The 15,640-nt window shown below is 57.1% G+C and overlaps 1 protein-coding gene across 1 annotated transcript; it reads left to right on the top strand.

The window, feature by feature from the left end:
• Positions 1 to 497: 497 nt before the first annotated feature.
• SNX33 (sorting nexin 33) lies at positions 498 to 14,035 on the top strand. The gene is made up of 2 exons (XM_036843622.1): positions 498 to 6,320; positions 12,495 to 14,035. Exons 1-2 carry the CDS (start codon positions 4,850 to 4,852, stop codon positions 12,746 to 12,748), a joined length of 1,725 nt encoding a protein of 574 aa, XP_036699517.1. The 5' UTR covers positions 498 to 4,849; the 3' UTR covers positions 12,749 to 14,035.
• Positions 14,036 to 15,640: the final 1,605 nt, after the last annotated feature.

The raw sequence follows: 15,640 nt of genomic DNA, 5'->3' as shown, positions 1-15,640 counted from the left end.
ACTGAACCCGTGCCCCCTGAAATGGAAGTGCGGAGTCCTAACCACTGGACCACCAGGGAATTCCCTGAGTCTGGTATTTTAGAGAAAGGCCTGGGCTGGTGATTTAAAATTTGGGGTATTATTGGCAGAAAGATGGTGTTGGATGCCATGAGCCTGGGTGAGATCGTCAAAGAAGTGAATATAGAGAGAAAAAGACAAGAGGACCACTCAACTAGTAGTCACTCTTGTGTTAAGAATTATTGGAGAGGGGCTGCCCTGCTGGCGCAGTGGTTAAGAATCCGCCTGCCAATGCAGGGGACAGGGGTTCAAGCCCTGGTCTGGGAAGATCCCACGTGCCGCGGAGCAACGAAGTGTGTGCGCCACAACTACTAAGCCTGCGCTCTAGAGCCCGTGAGCCACAATTACTGAAGCCCGCATGCCTAGAGCCCGTGCTCCGCAACAAGAGAAGCCACCGCAATGAGAAGTCCGTGCACTGCAACAGAGTAGCCCCCCGCTCACCGCAATTAGAGAAAGCCTGCGTGCAGCAACGAAGACCCAAAAAGCATCCAATAAATGAATTTTAAAAAAAGAAAAGAATTATTGGAGAGAAGCAGATGAACCAGTGTAGTAGAAGGGAAACCGGGGGAGTGTGGTCTCCATAGTGCAAGTGAAGACAGTGTATCCAGGGGGAAGTAGTGATCAACCTGGTCAAATGCTACTGAGAGGCTAAGAGGAGGGCTGAGAATAACCATTAGGTCACTGATGACTTTGATAAGCATAGTTTCAGTGGAGTGTGAGGGTGAAAGAATGGCTAGAGGGGTTTAAGAAGAGAAAGGGAGGAAAGATGTTGCAGGCAGCTAGTAGAGATGGCTATTTTGAGGAATTTGCTGCAAAGGTGAGCACAGAAATGGGGAAATAGCTGGTGGGGAAAGTGGAGTTGAGAATCTATATTCTAAAGATGTGGGTTGACTCTTCCCTCAATACCTACATCTTGTTGGTTGTCATTCCAGTCTGTTCTACCCCCATAGAATCTCAAATTTACTTCTCCCCAGCCCATTACCCCTGCCCTACCTCAGGCCCTCATCATCTCTTGTCTGCATCACTATAGTAATAGTACAGTGTGTCCACTGCGCTGTCACCAGTGGGGTCAGCCTGGAAACCACTGGCCACAGTTCTCCCTTGCTGATTCCTTTCCTAAAGGAGGAAAGTTGGCTATCTGGATGGGGGATGGATGCTGTTTCCTGTGCCCAAATCAGGGTCCCAGCAGGAAAGAGAGAACACACTCCAATTAGAGTAATGTGAAGAGAATTTAATAAAGGGACTTTTCCCAAAGGCATGGGCAGGGTGTAGGGAACCACAAAGGTTAGTGCAGTTGCCTGAGATTAGTAACTGCGGGCCCTGTTACCCAGAGGTTTGAAGAGGGTTGGAAATAGAAGATATAGGTTCTGGAAATCTCTGTGAAGCTGCAGAATGAGTTTCCCCCAAGAACCTGGAAATAAGGTGGCCACTGTGAGATAGAAACCACCCTCCCTCCGCCCCTGAACAGATATGAGAGTAAATCCAAGGTGTAAATGTGCATAAATATGTGACTGAAGCATTTGGGAACCAACTAAAGACCATCAGGGTGGTGACTGGGGGCTCCTCAGTGGGGTGGGGCTACACCAGGCCCCTAGCTGGGTGAGCAGAGATCCCATCAATTGTATTAAGTGAGCTAATAAAGGTAAAATGTTTACAGGAGTCTAGCACTCAGCAAGCACTAAGGAAGTAGCTGCTACTCTTAAATCCAGCTTGGAGAGAGGCTCTGCGAATAGAAGATCAAAGAAAAGGGGTGCCCCCAAAGCAGCTGGGGAAACATATTCAGGCTCTTGTCCTGGAGATACTAGGTTGAACTGCGTCCTTAGAATCAAGGCTGCCCCTATGGCGGGGGACAAGATCTCAAGGCTTCTTGGCTGAGAGACTTATACCATCCTTTCTTCCCCTCCTGGGGTTTCCAGGTTCACTGGGCTAAACTGGGCTTCCTAAGAAGCAGCCCAAACTGTCTTGATCTATTGATACAAATATTCGGGTCTGCCTGACAGTTGAATTTCTCTGTGTAAGTTAATACCTGGGCTTCTGGGGTTTGGACATAAGCCTGTATCCTGGCCAAATGCCAGCTCTGCATAGGGAATTGGATCTATTCACTGCACCAATGAAATTGGTTTTTGGAGCCAGAGACCTGCATATTACACCCCTCAAAACAGCCTAAGGTGCCCACCTTTACAGCGCTACCTTGTGCCAGTTAATCTGCAACAAGTGGGAGGAATGAGAATGAGGGGGAAGGAAGTTCTAGTTAGAGCGGTAGACAAGGCTCCAGGGCATAGCCAGGAAGGCGAGTAGGGCCCAAAGCCTTTGCTTCACCTTAGGTACCTCCTCCTCCAGAAAGCCTTCCTTGATCCTTGCTCAACCCAGGCTGGAATAGGTGCCCTCCCATTCACATTTCATGGCACTGGTCTCACCGGGCAGGGAACATCTCTTTACTTGTCCTGACACATCTGAGCTTCCGGTAGGTAAGGACAATGCCTTATTCACCTCTGTAGACCAAGGGGCCTGGTACAGAATACTCAGTTAATGTTTCCTTGAGTGCAAGATTGAATGAATGAGAGACAGAATGAATGAATGAAGGACAAGAGGGTGGACTTGTCATTTGACAAGAGGGTGTCAAACTCTCCGACTGCCTTGTTGTACTGTAATCTCCAGTGCCCAGCACAGTGCCTGGCAGAATCAATGCCCAGGGTCAAGTTCCCTTTACCTCTTCCCGGAACCCTACCCTGACCACTCCTCTCTCCTGGGTGCTGCTGGCAAAGACAGGACATCCAGTCTCCGCCGGCCGCCGCACGAAGCAACACGGAACCCGTTCGTGCGCGGTCTTGTTCCCGTCGCTACAGATGTAGGGTCTTGTCTTCCCCCGCCCCGAAGGAAGTCGCCCAGGACAGGGGTGCTCCTGGCCTTGTCTGGCTAGGGTACTAGGACCCGCAGCAGCCGGTATCCAAACTATCCAAACCTTCTCAGGCTTCTTCCATGAGGGCGCCGCTGGCTCTGGGGCCCCCTCCAGAGAGCAATCCCCGGGCGGCGCCACGGCCCCGTCGCCCCCGGAGCTGGGGTGGGGGGCAGGGGAACGAGAGGGGGGCGTCTGCGGGTCTCCACGCACACTTCCTCAACCCTCTCTCCGGGGTCCCGGCTCTGGCGCCCTCCTTGTAGCACCGCACTTCACAAACTTTAGGAGTTTGCCTCACTTGCGTCGCGGAAAAGGCAGGAGGGTGACGGAGCCCAGGAGGCGAGGCGGCGGCCGCAGAGTTCCGTCGCGCGGCGCTTAAGCCCCTCGGGGTGAGAGGTGTCTCCCCGCCAGGGCGGACGGGCTGGCCCTATTCCCCGACCGTCTCCTCTCTCTCTCTCTCGCATCCCGATCTCGGCGCAAGTGAGTGAGGGCGACGGCCAGAAGGAAAAGCGAGGAGTAGGCGGCAGCCCCGGCTCCTGCGCCCCAGGCCAGTGGGAGGGCGGAGCCGGGCAGTCCCCGGCCAGCCAGGACGCACGGAAGTGCTGTGGAGTTCGCCCAATTCCCCAGCCTGCTTTTCCTTCTCCCTCCCTCTCCCCACCCCTCACCTCCTCCCCCTCACCTCCCCCCCCCCTCGGCTATTCCCTCCTTCCTCGGGACGCCACCTCCCGGAATCGCCTTTTTTGTTGTTGTTTTGGAGCTGGCTTCTCACTGGCGGCGCAGAGGGGCTGCGAACGCTGGAGAGGAAGGCGGGCTGGGGGCGCAGCCCGCCGCCCACCGGCGGGACCCGGCGGGGCAGAGCGGAGGACGGACAGTCGGCTGGGCGCGCCATCTGCTCTCCAGAGCTCACTCTCCAAACTCCTGTTGAGTGTGTGCGTGCACGCGAAGGGTGGGGGTCCACGTCCCGCGTGCGGGACTGGTTACCGCGGGGTTACCTGTGGCCGGGGGTCCTTGGACTCAGATCTGGGTCAGCTTCAGGCTCAGAAACGACTGAGGAATTAGGCAAACAAAAGAGGCCACTCAGCTAGTGGCCAGAAGTCGCCCGAGCGCCTCGTCGCGTCCCCTCCTTTCCCCCGGGGCGGGGGCCGGTCACTTGGGGGCGGGGAGAGGGCGCCCCAGCCGGCTGGGGGCTGGGGGCCGGGCCGGGCCGCCGGGGTCGAAGCGTTGGCGGCCTGTTGTGTAAGCCTCAGTCCTTGTTTTCCCGGCCTGGCTCGTTGTGAAGCCGGACACATCCACCCTTGGATTCGATTCAGGAGGCTGCTGCTTTTCTCCTTGCCCCTCTCGGATTTTCTGGATGTTTGAAAACCCAGTGGCCCAGGAAGAGGAGGAGGAAGGAGGAAGGAGCAGATCTACAGAGGAATGTGAGAGCCTCCCAAGGCCTGTGGAGCCAGAAGGAGCTGGGAGCCAGAGCTGCCAGGGTTTCTGGGATGGTGGTTTCTGAGTGATTCTCTTCTATTTTAGAACATTGTTCCAGTGGAGAGTGTCGAATTCTTGCCCTCTCAGAGCTGACTTCTCCGAGTCACTTGACTTTGCTTCTGGGAGTGGGAGGAGGAGAGACTCTGCCTTTTAGGGGCTGAGGAAGGAAGGGAGGAAGACCATGGACATGAGCTCTCCCTGCCCACAGGCGTGTGCAGGGAGACCTGTTTCTGGGCCGTGGACATTGCTTTGAAGAGAGGGAGGCTGGACACCATCTGTGGGTGCTGAGACCCTGCCGTAGGGGCTGAGAGACTGAGGGCTGTGGCAGACCTTGAGTTGCTAGTGCATTCTTGGACACCCTAGCAAGTGTCCCCAGTTCTGGGCAGGACTCTGTCCTCATCTTTCTCTACCACTGGCCCAGACATGGCACTAAAAGGCCGAGCCCTCTATGACTTCCGCAGCGAGAACAAGGAGGAAATCAGCATCCAGCAGGATGAGGACCTGGTCGTTTTCAGCGAGACCTCGCTGGATGGATGGCTGCAGGGCCAGAACAGCCGCGGTGAGACAGGGCTCTTCCCCGCCTCTTACGTGGAGATCATCCGTTCTGGCACCAGCTCCAACCATGCCGACTACTCCAGCAGTCCTGCAGGCTCTCTGGGCACTCAGGTGAGCTTATACAACAGCTCCAGCGTGGCAGACCCTTCCTGGAGTGGTGGGGGCAGTGGCTTCCTCTCAAACCAGGGTAGTTTCGAGGAGGATGATGATGATGACTGGGATGACTGGGATGATGGATGCACAGTGGTGGAGGAGCCACGGGCTGGTGGGCTGGGCGCCAACGGGCACCCCCCACTCAACTTCTCCTACCCTGGTGCCTACCCCAGCCAACACATGGCCTTCCGGCCCAAGCCACCCCTGGAGCGGCAGGACAGCCTGGCATCTGCCAAGCGAGGCAGCGTGGTGGGGCGCAACCTCAACCGCTTCTCGTGCTTTGTGCGCTCTGGCGTGGAGGCCTTCATCCTGGGTGATGTGCCCATGATGGCCAAGATCGCTGAGACATACTCCATTGAAATGGGCCCTCGCGGCCCCCAGTGGAAGGCCAACCCCCACCCATTTGCCTGCTCCGTGGAGGACCCCACCAAACAGACCAAATTCAAGGGCATCAAAAGCTACATCTCCTACAAGCTCACACCCACACACGCTGGCTCACCTGTCTACAGGCGCTACAAACACTTCGACTGGCTCTACAACCGCCTGCTGCACAAGTTCACTGTCATCTCGGTGCCCCACCTGCCAGAGAAGCAGGCCACAGGCCGCTTCGAGGAGGACTTCATTGAGAAGCGGAAGCGGCGGCTCATCCTCTGGATGGACCACATGACTAGCCACCCCGTGCTGTCCCAGTACGAGGGCTTCCAGCATTTCCTTAGCTGCCTGGATGACAAGCAGTGGAAGATGGGAAAACGCCGGGCCGAGAAGGACGAGATGGTGGGCGCCAGCTTCCTGCTCACCTTCCAGATCCCCACGGAGCACCAGGACCTGCAGGATGTGGAGGACCGTGTGGACACCTTCAAAGCCTTCAGCAAGAAGATGGACGACAGCGTCCTGCAGCTCAGCACCGTAGCATCGGAGCTGGTGCGCAAGCATGTGGGGGGCTTCCGCAAGGAATTCCAGAAGCTGGGCAATGCCTTCCAGGCCATCAGTCATGCCTTCCAGATGGACCCCCCCTTCAGCTCCGAAGCCCTCAACAGCGCCATTTCTCACACGGGCCGTACCTATGAAGCCGTGGGTGAGATGTTCGCCGAGCAGCCCAAGAACGACCTCTTCCAGATGCTCGACACGCTGTCTCTCTACCAGGGCCTGCTCTCCAACTTCCCCGACATCATCCACCTGCAGAAAGGTAAGAGCCAGTGTGGGCTGGAGACCCTTACAGCATCTACACTCTGCTGGGCACTGGGGGTATGAGGATGGCCTAGACCGAGCAGAACGGCGCAGCTAGTCTTTCTGTCTCTGTCTCATTCATATGTTCAACAAGTGCGTCGAGCACCTGCCACCTATTCTAGGTGCAGGGATATTATTATGGGCAGGTCTGATCCCTGTCCTCATGGAGTTCACTGCTTACCTTCTTGTTGTCTGTTCCTTCGTTCATTCATTCATTCGTTTTCTCTGTTTCTGTCTCATTTACTCATTTACCCATCATGCATTGAGCCCTTCAAGATATCAGGCTGGGGTCTGGGAACACGGAGCTGACTGGGGCCCAGGACTTGCCCTTGAGGAGCCCGCAGGCTCATGGGGGACACGGACACAGACCCAGATAACAAGAGCGCAGAGTGTAGCCTGTCTTCCCACTTGTCACAAGCTTGCCTCCCTGCCTTTGCAGCTGCAGAGCCTGTTCTCACCGCTGCATATCCTATCTGTGAGCTCCCTCCCTATCTGTGTTGCTGCATATCCTATCTGTGAGCTTCCTCCCTATCTGTGTTCGGGAGGGTGGCTGTCCCTATTTTGCAGATGAAGAAGCTGTGTCCACAGAATGGTGGTTGCACAAGGGGTCCATGGCCCAGCTGGGACTGTCCCATCCTCCTGCACCTCCCCAAGGACACATCCATCTTGGCCACCTCCCAAGCCCAGCCATGTGTTCAGTTCTCACGGCCCCCTCCGTACGGGAGGGACAGGATGGGTCCTTGTTACTGTGGGGCTGTCAAGGAACTTCCAGGGAAGTGACTCATAGCCGGGTCACCTAGGGGCACCCGGGCTGGGCTGGGGGAGGAAGCGGGGGTCCAGGGCACTACCCACACGGTCCGTCCAATTCCCCCTTCCCCAGCCTGCCTTCTCTTCTTGCCTGAGCAGTGAGTCAGGAGCTGACCCGGCAGGTGGCTGAGTCTTGGGGACTACAGGCAGGGCAGGAGAGAGGTGTGGTCCTCCCCAGGGCTGCTTGGTAACTAAGGAAGAACGTCTGCAGGGCGTGGGGCTGGCTCCCAGGCCCCTAGGCCCTGAGGTCAGGCCTGGCTTGGTGGGGAGTTTTCCTGTGGGTGAGGCCAGGAGGCAGGCCTCTGGACTGAGCCTGGGGGACAGCAAACACCACCACACTACCTGGTCCCCAGGAGAGTCTGGAATAAACCCGCCTTGTTCTCCTTTACCAGGAGGTTAACTTCTAGAACTTCTCCAGCTCCCAGCCTCCTTTCTCCCCTCACTTTCTCTTCCTCCTTCTCCTCTCTGCCCTTTTTTTCTCTTCTCCACATTCCTCTCTTCCTCCTTCCCTTTTTTCAGCTTCAGGAGACATGAGGCCTGAGTTCTGGTCTTGGCTCTGCCCCCAGTTTGCTATGTGTCCCTGGGAGGTGCTTTCCCCTCTCTGAGAGTTAGTTTCCTGATCTGTAAGACAAGGGAGGGTGGACACAGTGAGCTCTTAGGCCTTCAAAGGGGTGGGTAAGGGAGAGACTCCTGAGGAGGGTCTGGTCGAGGACAGAATGATGCCTTAGATCCGGCTCTGAGCTCTGGGCAGGGATTGGGCAGGGGTGGTGGCTGGGGCCCACTGGGGCAGGTGTCACCCTGTGCGGAAGTGGAGCCACACTCACTGCTGTGCTACGGCCTGGGAAAGCTGGTTCAACCAGCTCCTTGGATGGCATGTTCCTGTGTGGGCAGCAGGATGTGGGGGAAGCAGGGGCATAGCTATTAAACAGCTGCCCCCATGCAGTGTCTGGGGACCCTCACCCAGGGCAGAGCGGGGGGCAGGAAGGCAACCCCATACTCAGGGCTCCCAGGCTCCCACTGAAGCAGGAGGGAGTAAAGCCAGACTGGCCTTTCTGACCCTGGGGCAGGGAGACAGAGCTGAGAGAGGCCACTTCTGAGTTTCCACTGGAGGTGTTTCTAAGGTGAGGGGCCTGGGGTGATGTGTTCAACCTCAGGCAGAGGCTGCCCCACCTTCCCGGACCCGGAGGACCCCTCCCCATTAAGCCAAGTTCTTTTGGGCTTACTCTTCCTCCTTCTGGGCTCTGCACTGCCACTCCTAGGCCCGTGGTGGGGCAAGTTAGGGAGGGGGGCTTGGAATCTGGCTGAGACAGAATTGGGGGAACCACAGCCTGATGGGGGGAGGGGGGATCCCATGTTGGCCCTGTGGATGGAGCCCTTTCACAGAGGAAGGAGCAGGAAAATTGGGCCCTGGGTCCCCAGGATTCTGTCCAGCCTGTTCATACATCTGAAAGATGGCGAGCATGTGTGAGAGGCCTTGGAAGGAAGGAGATGGGAGGCCTAGGAGGGGTCAGGAGACCAGGATTTGGACAAGTGTTGCCTCTGAGGTGACCCTGAAAGAGTTTCCTTGCCTAAGAAAACTTAGGAAAATGAGCCATGGAACCTAGTTGGCACTGAGGTGCAGCCTGTCTGCCCACTGGCCCAGCCCCTGGAGCTCAGTTTAGGGGTCTCCTAAGAGAAAGGCAACCATGTAATTTACCATCCAAACCAGGGCAATCTTGAGGGTGAAAGAGAGCCTTAGTAATAGTTACCCTGGGACAACAAGGGGCAACAGTGACTGTGCAGGGCCCCTGCCTGAGAGCCAGCCAGGGCAGGGCTCGGTCCTAAGACTCATCACAAGCCACGGAGGCTGGTGTGGTTCCCTCCATTTTCAGATGAAGGGCAGTGAGGAGGAATGATAATCAGAGCAGGAATTGGAGCCCAGGTGTCTCTGACTCCACAGCCAGGCTGTTTCTACTGTGCCAGACAGATAGGGGAGGGAGCTCCCTAAGGGATGGGTGCCTGGGGTAGACAAGCCAGAAGAGGAGGGAGCAGGGAGGGGGTTGGGTGTTCTAGCACCAGCTGAGCTGGCATCCTCGGCAGGCTGGAGGCAGGCCCTGGACCACAGAGCATGTGTGGAGGGGCCATGGAGCTCACAGGTTGGCCAAGGCAAAGTGGACCTTGCAGGACCAAGTTCTTGCCTGGGGGAATAGGTGGGTCCAGCCTCTATGCTCTGGGCCATCATCTAGCTCTCCCTCTACCTCCCCTCCTAGGCTCCCATGAACACAGAATTGTATCACCAGGAGCCACCACCAGCTGGGTCTTGGCTGGGACTGAAAAGCAGTTTGCACATAGTTGCGAGTAGCATCTGGAGCTCTTACTCTGTCAGGTGCCATCCTAAGTACTTTAAACATATTAGTTCAATTAAACTCAGCTATAACTATAGAGTGGGTACTATTGTCATCCCATTTTACTGATGTGGAAACTCTAAAGCGCTATTCCGCTGTGAGCGATTGTCAGCAGCATCACATCTAGTCCAACCTGCCCCATTTGACAGTGGGGAGACCTGTAGCCCTTGTTGGAGGTGACACAGTGGGACTAGGACTCAGACCTCCTGCCCTCAACCTAGGGTGGGCGGTAACTACCTCCAAGAGGTAGGGACAAGATAGATCAAGGTGGCATTTTAGGGGATATGCCTGGGACCCTGGGGCTCTGAAGCGCCAACCCTCCTTTCCCTGTCCCTGGGACCCAGCCTACAGGACAACTGCCAGGTGAGGAGGTGCCCCTGGGTCCTCAGCTCTCAGATTGAGTCCTAGGTGGAATGTGTGGGGTGACGGGGGACAGGCCTGAGCCCTGAGTCCCAGTTTGTCTCTGGGGTGCATTAGTGTTAGCTGGTCCCAGTCCCACATCGGAGTCACAGGGTGGAGGGGTGACAGAGAGCAGGGTGGGGCCTCCCCCTTCCCCCACAGCCTTTGCCCCCCATCTCTGTCTCCCTGCCTGTCTGCGGGTACCTAGCAATTGCAATAGATTCATTCCTATTATCTGGGCCTCAGTTTCCTTCCTCTAAGGCCATGGGCAAGAAAAGCTTTCTTAAATGCAAGTCCATCCCCAACGCACCCAGACTTTCTCAGGAAGGTGGAATCCAGGCTAGTAGGTGCCCTTTGCTGAAGCCTGACTCTAGTTTCTTTGTCCTACTCTTTTCTACTTTGCTTCTTATGGTTCTTTTTACCCCTTGGGACCTTCTCAAGTTCCTGAGTCCATTGTCTGGATGCCCCACACATATGCCTGGGGGACCTGGCCTGGGCTCCTTGCAGTAGAAGTGGTGTCTACCCCCAGCTGTGCAGGGATACCTCTGGGCCAGGCATCCCCCACTTTTGGAGCAGGAAAGAGGCTGCGAGCCCCTCGGCAAGTGCCATCCTGCCAGGCCCTGAGTTTCCTCTGCACAGTATGGGGGTGGAGAGTGAGGGGGTGGTGGTGGGTGTTGGACAGCTAGTCTCTAGGGCCCCTCCAGCTCCAAAGCCTCTCATGGGGTCCTGATCTTGGGCCTTGGGGTGATCCCTCTCCTGCTGCCCAGACCTGGGCAGTCAGAATGGAACAGGAGGCGAGAGACGTGGTTCAAGGAAGGTGGCAAAAGGACTGAGTGGCCTGGGAGCTGGGGACTGCAGAGTTCTTTTGGGTGCTGTGTGAGCAGCCCTGGAAATGCTCCAAATTTGAGTCTGTCCGCCTGAAATGCTACTATTTGCCAATTAGCCACACACTTGCTATCTAATATAGGTACTGCTCCTTCTAAAGGCATTCAAAGTTATTTCCAGCATGTAGTAGATGCTCCATAAATGCATCCTGAATGCATTTGAACAACTTGAGAGTAAAAGGAATACGTTTCAAAGGTCCACGAGAGACCTCGTTAAGGGAGAGGTGGGAAACATGAAAAACGAGCGTGTTACTTGTGTGCAGTGGATGCTTTGGAAGCGCTCGGGGAGTGCGCTGTCCTCCGTGCCAACCCCTCCCACCTCCTTAATCTGCTTCACACAGTGGATTCCCTACAGCCCTGCAAGGAGTACCTGCCAGGCGCAGGCAGACCGCCTTACCGCCTCGGCAACTGCCCCCAGCGGCTTCAGCACGGAATCAGTCAAGTGCTGTTAATTCAGAACTGAAATTCTTTCACCAAGTGCTTGTTGATTCATTCACATTCTTCCAAATTGGGTCCCTTCCCCAGGTTCATCCGCTGACCCCGCCCCCCACTGTCTGTCACCTGGTTATTATAATGGCTTCCTCTAGTCCCCTGGGGGCTGGGGTGAGGAGGGAGCAGGGCCTATATGTGGGGAGACACACACAAAGGAAAACTCCAGGTGGCTTTTGAGGCTCTGTTTTAGAATCGGCTGGGTGACGGGGGTGGGGAGAGCCCTGGTGAGCTGAGATGGGGAGGCGGTCTGCCTGGGGGATGCTCCTGTAGAAGCGGCACCCCATCAGAGCCTTGAATTATGCATAGGGATCCAGGGGGCAGAGACTGGAAGGTAGGAAAGAAAGCTGAATTTGATGAACGTGGGGTCAGCGTGGAATGGGTGCAGGGGTCAACTCCTAGAGGGCCTCACAGGCCAGGAGAATGGGGGACCTAGCTCTGCAGGCAGAAGGAAGCCAGGGGAGGCTTGGAGCTATGGGTGTCCAGCTTGGCTGCTCTTCAGGTGCTATGGAGAACCTCTCAGAGGCTGAGGCTGAGGTGGGGAGACCCATGAGGGGCCTATGGTAGCAGTCCAGTGAGGTTGAATCAGCTTGGCAGACACATATCAGGATCTGCTGTGGGCTAGGCTTTGTTCTGGATGCTAGAGACATTGAGCTCACAGCCCAGAAGGAAGCGGTCAGAGAAACCACAGGGTGGTAAGAGCTGTGGCAGAGGGAAGCCCAGGGCACCTGAGAGCATTGAGAGGCACCTGATGTACTGGGGCTGCAGGGAAGGCTTCCTGGAGGAGGTGATGTTGGAGGTGAATGGGGAGCCAGCGTGAGGGGTGACGAGGCCTGTGGTGGGTGGGGACGGCCTGGTCCTAGAAATCAATCAGCTGGCAGGGCAGGGCTGTGACTGGTCAGGTGTGGGCTGCTGGCGTCGCCACAGGTTTGGAGGGAAGATGGTGCATCTGGTTTAGGATGTGCTGAAGGTGAGGGTTTGGGGGACATCCTGGTGGAGACACACAGGTGGCTGGACCATGGGTCTGGACTCCATGGAGTCCAAGAGCGAGGCCTGATTGAGCTGATGAGGGTATTGTCTGCCCTCGAGGGGTCTCACCATGGGGTTAGGGAGCGAACTGGGGAGACCGGAGCCCTAACTTGTCCTTGTCCTCTGCTCTGCCCGTGCCAGGTGCCTTTGCCAAGGTGAAGGAGAGCCAGCGCATGAGTGACGAGGGCCGCATGGCGCAGGACGAGGCAGATGGCATTCGCAGGCGCTGCCGCGTGGTGGGCTTTGCCCTGCAGGCTGAGATGAACCACTTCCACCAGCGCCGCGAGCTCGACTTCAAGCACATGATGCAGAACTACCTGCGCCAGCAGATCCTCTTCTACCAGCGGGTAGGCCAGCAGCTGGAGAAGACGCTGCACATGTATGACAGCCTCTGACCACGTGTCCCTGGTCCTCTCCCCGCCCCTGGGGCCTGGTGGCTGCGGTGCATGCTGCCCTCCAGACCTTCCCACACCAGCAGTGCCTGGCTGGTCAGGGGTGGGCTTTGGAGGAGTCATGGATATCCCTGGGGAAGTCCCCCACCCCTTAGAGATAGGGGCACAGCAGGGGTGAGAATGGGGCCAGGAGCCCTCCAGGCCAAGGCCTGGGCTGCTGGTCAGTCACTTGGGGTCAGGCCAGGGTCTTAGCCTCCCCTAGAGCCTATAGCGCTCGCTCACCTGGCCACCATCCCTTTGTTCATTCAGCAGACGCGCAGGCCTGCTGCGGCCCCGGGTCAGACACTGGGCATCCAGGGCTGCGACACGCCTGCTCTTGGGGAGTCCCCAGTTGAGGTGGGGGTCAGACCCAGAAACAGGCAGGGGCAATACAGAAAGATTGATGGTAAATAGCTCGCAGAAGGGACCACTCGTTCTGCCAGTCAGGGATGACTCCGTGGAGTAGGTGACATTCAAGTAGTGTCTTGAAGAATGACAAGGACCTACCAGACAGTAAGTGGGGACAGTAGATGGGGAGGGCATTCAGAGGAGAAGAACAGCATGGGCAAGGCTGTGGAGGCATGAAAAGATCCCGTCTTCTCTCCTTTACCTTTCCCAAGCAAGTTTGGTGCCCCCCTCCGTGGTGTCCCCTTGTGTGACAGAGGGGAGGGATCTGCCTTGCTCCCATGCCCCTGTCCCCGCCCCACCTCCGCCCCATCCCCCCTGCAGGAGGGGCTGCAGGCCAACTCCCTCCTGACTCCCCTTCACCAGCTGAGCCCCCTCACCCCTTGGCTAGGGGACCATGCAGCATCTTTGCCCTGGGCTCAAGGTGCTAAGACAAGCCTCGGATCCCAGGACCCTGGTGGCACCTTCCTGGAGGGGACACCCAAAAGTTACTGGGTATTTGAGTTCACCAGTAATAGCTCCCACACTCCAGGTAGGCTTGGGCCTCAGGCTCCCAGGGGCCAGCTTACCCACCACCCCAGGGATCCTGGGCCCACCTGCCCACAGCCAGCCTCACTGTGATGCCAGCCCAGGTTCTGGTGGGATTGTGCTGTCTCCCACCCATGTTTACATCCTCGAGGGGGCTCCCCCCACACCCCCAGGCCAGGGCGTGGTCCAGCAGTGGGTTGGGGGAACTGACAGGTGCCACTGCTGGCCCCCCCAGGAGGTCGTGGCTGTTCCTGGCTGCTGCTGCTTCAATCTTCTTTCTTTCTTGTTTTCTTGATAAACCTTTTACAGTTAAGATAACAAAAATATGACTCCTTATTTGGATCCCATGGGGGATGAGGGTGGGGGAAAGGATACAGCCCTAATTGTCCCTGGGAGCGATTGGACCAGATTCTGAGGTCGTGATGGGCACAACATTTACCCCAGAACCTCAGAAGTAGGGGGGAGGATGGTGCTGGAGGCAGGGGCTAGCTGGGGACCTCTGGGTGACCCTGGACCCCAGCTGGATGCATACCCTTCCCAGACCTCACTCTCCTCATCTCTCAAATGGGTGGAGTCCTGCCAGGGGTTTGGCTTTGCTGCTCTGTGATCTAGGACTGAAGGTCACGTGAGGAAGGGACAGTCTAATCGATAGGGGGTTCCTCTCCCCGGGAGGGATATCCCAGCCTTGCCCCCAGGAAAGCCCCAGTCCAGGGGAGGTGGGGGGTCTCAGAACCTGTGTCCTTCCCCAAGCTGTCCAGTCCAGGCTGCCCAGCCCTGCAGTGGCTGCCCAGTTGGAAACTGAGGTGGACCCCCGAGCTATGCCCTTGGGGGTGTCCCAGGCAGGATGAACAGGAATCTGTTTGCACATGGGAAAGAGGGGGGCTGGGGGGCCGCGGTTCTCTTGGGGCAATGGGGACTTGGTGGAGGGAGGGCTGCTGGGGTCTGGACATCAGGGGAGGCTTTAGCTGGGCTGGGGGCGGGGGAGCTCATGGCAGTGAGATGGAGTAAGGGGTGGCAGGTGCAATGGGGAAGGGGCAGCAGAGGCTCCCTGTTCAGGGCAGAGCGTCCTCAGAGGATCTTTTGGAATGGGCCCCTGGCCCTGGGTCAAAATTAGGTCAGATTTGGGACTTTCTGTGGAATTTTCCCTTCTCTCCTCCCTGCTCTCCTTCCTTCATTTTCCAACCCATCCGAGGACCTTCCCACCCTTAACCTCTTCCCCGCTCCAACTTCCAGGCGGCCTTCTGCAGTGAGCGCTCTGACCATGGGCTGGGCGGTGGGGGTCTCCTTCCCAGGCCCAGTCAGCGCTGGGGGCGGTGGGAATGCTCTTCTCAACACACAGTGCCTGGAAAGTCCCCTGTTCATGCTTCTTGCCCTGGGAATAGTATTGCCCTCTTGTGTCTCTTTCTTGAGCGCGGGGCCACCTCCCATGCCTTCCATCCTCCGGGTGAGGGGTTGGTCTGACGCTTTTCTCAGGAGGGGCTTGCACCTAGGAAAAGCATCAGAACGTGAAGTCTTGGAATGGGCCAGGCCTCCTCCAGGCATCCTGAGGGCTCTAGGCAGGGACAGACATACATGTGAGGGGAAATGAGGATGTCACAATCCTTCTCTCTGGTTTCTTTCTATCTCTGTGTGGGTTTGAGTGTTGGGGGAATTTGAGATTTGTCTGGGCTGGCCGGAGCCTCTTTCAGCAGGGGACTGGGGACCAGTGTGTGTGTGTGCGGGTATCCTGGTGGTGGCTGGGCCTGCGGGCTGGCCTCAGTCTCATGCCAGGCAGATGTTCCAGACTGAGCTGAGACCAGCTGCCTCCAGTTTCCTCCCTGAGGCGGGTGGAAAACAAGGCTTCTCTTTCTGCCCTGGGCAACTACCAGGACCTGGAGCTGAGGGGTGGGTGACCTCTGATCCCCAGTCTTGGCCCAGCCCAGG

Source organism: Balaenoptera musculus, chromosome 2, assembly GCF_009873245.2.
Source record: "Balaenoptera musculus isolate JJ_BM4_2016_0621 chromosome 2, mBalMus1.pri.v3, whole genome shotgun sequence".
Taxonomy (NCBI): domain Eukaryota; kingdom Metazoa; phylum Chordata; class Mammalia; order Artiodactyla; family Balaenopteridae; genus Balaenoptera; species Balaenoptera musculus.
This window is presented reverse-complemented; position numbering and strand designations above follow the sequence as displayed.

Excerpts from the sequence above, each read along its gene's own strand:
- SNX33 (XM_036843622.1), top strand. The coding sequence starts at position 4,850 with ATGGCACTAAAAGGCCGAGCCCTCTATGACTTCCGCAGCGAGAACAAG. Across the intron at positions 6,321-12,494 it reads CATCATCCACCTGCAGAAAG|GTGCCTTTGCCAAGGTGAAG; the intron begins GTAAGAGCCAGT and ends TGCCCGTGCCAG.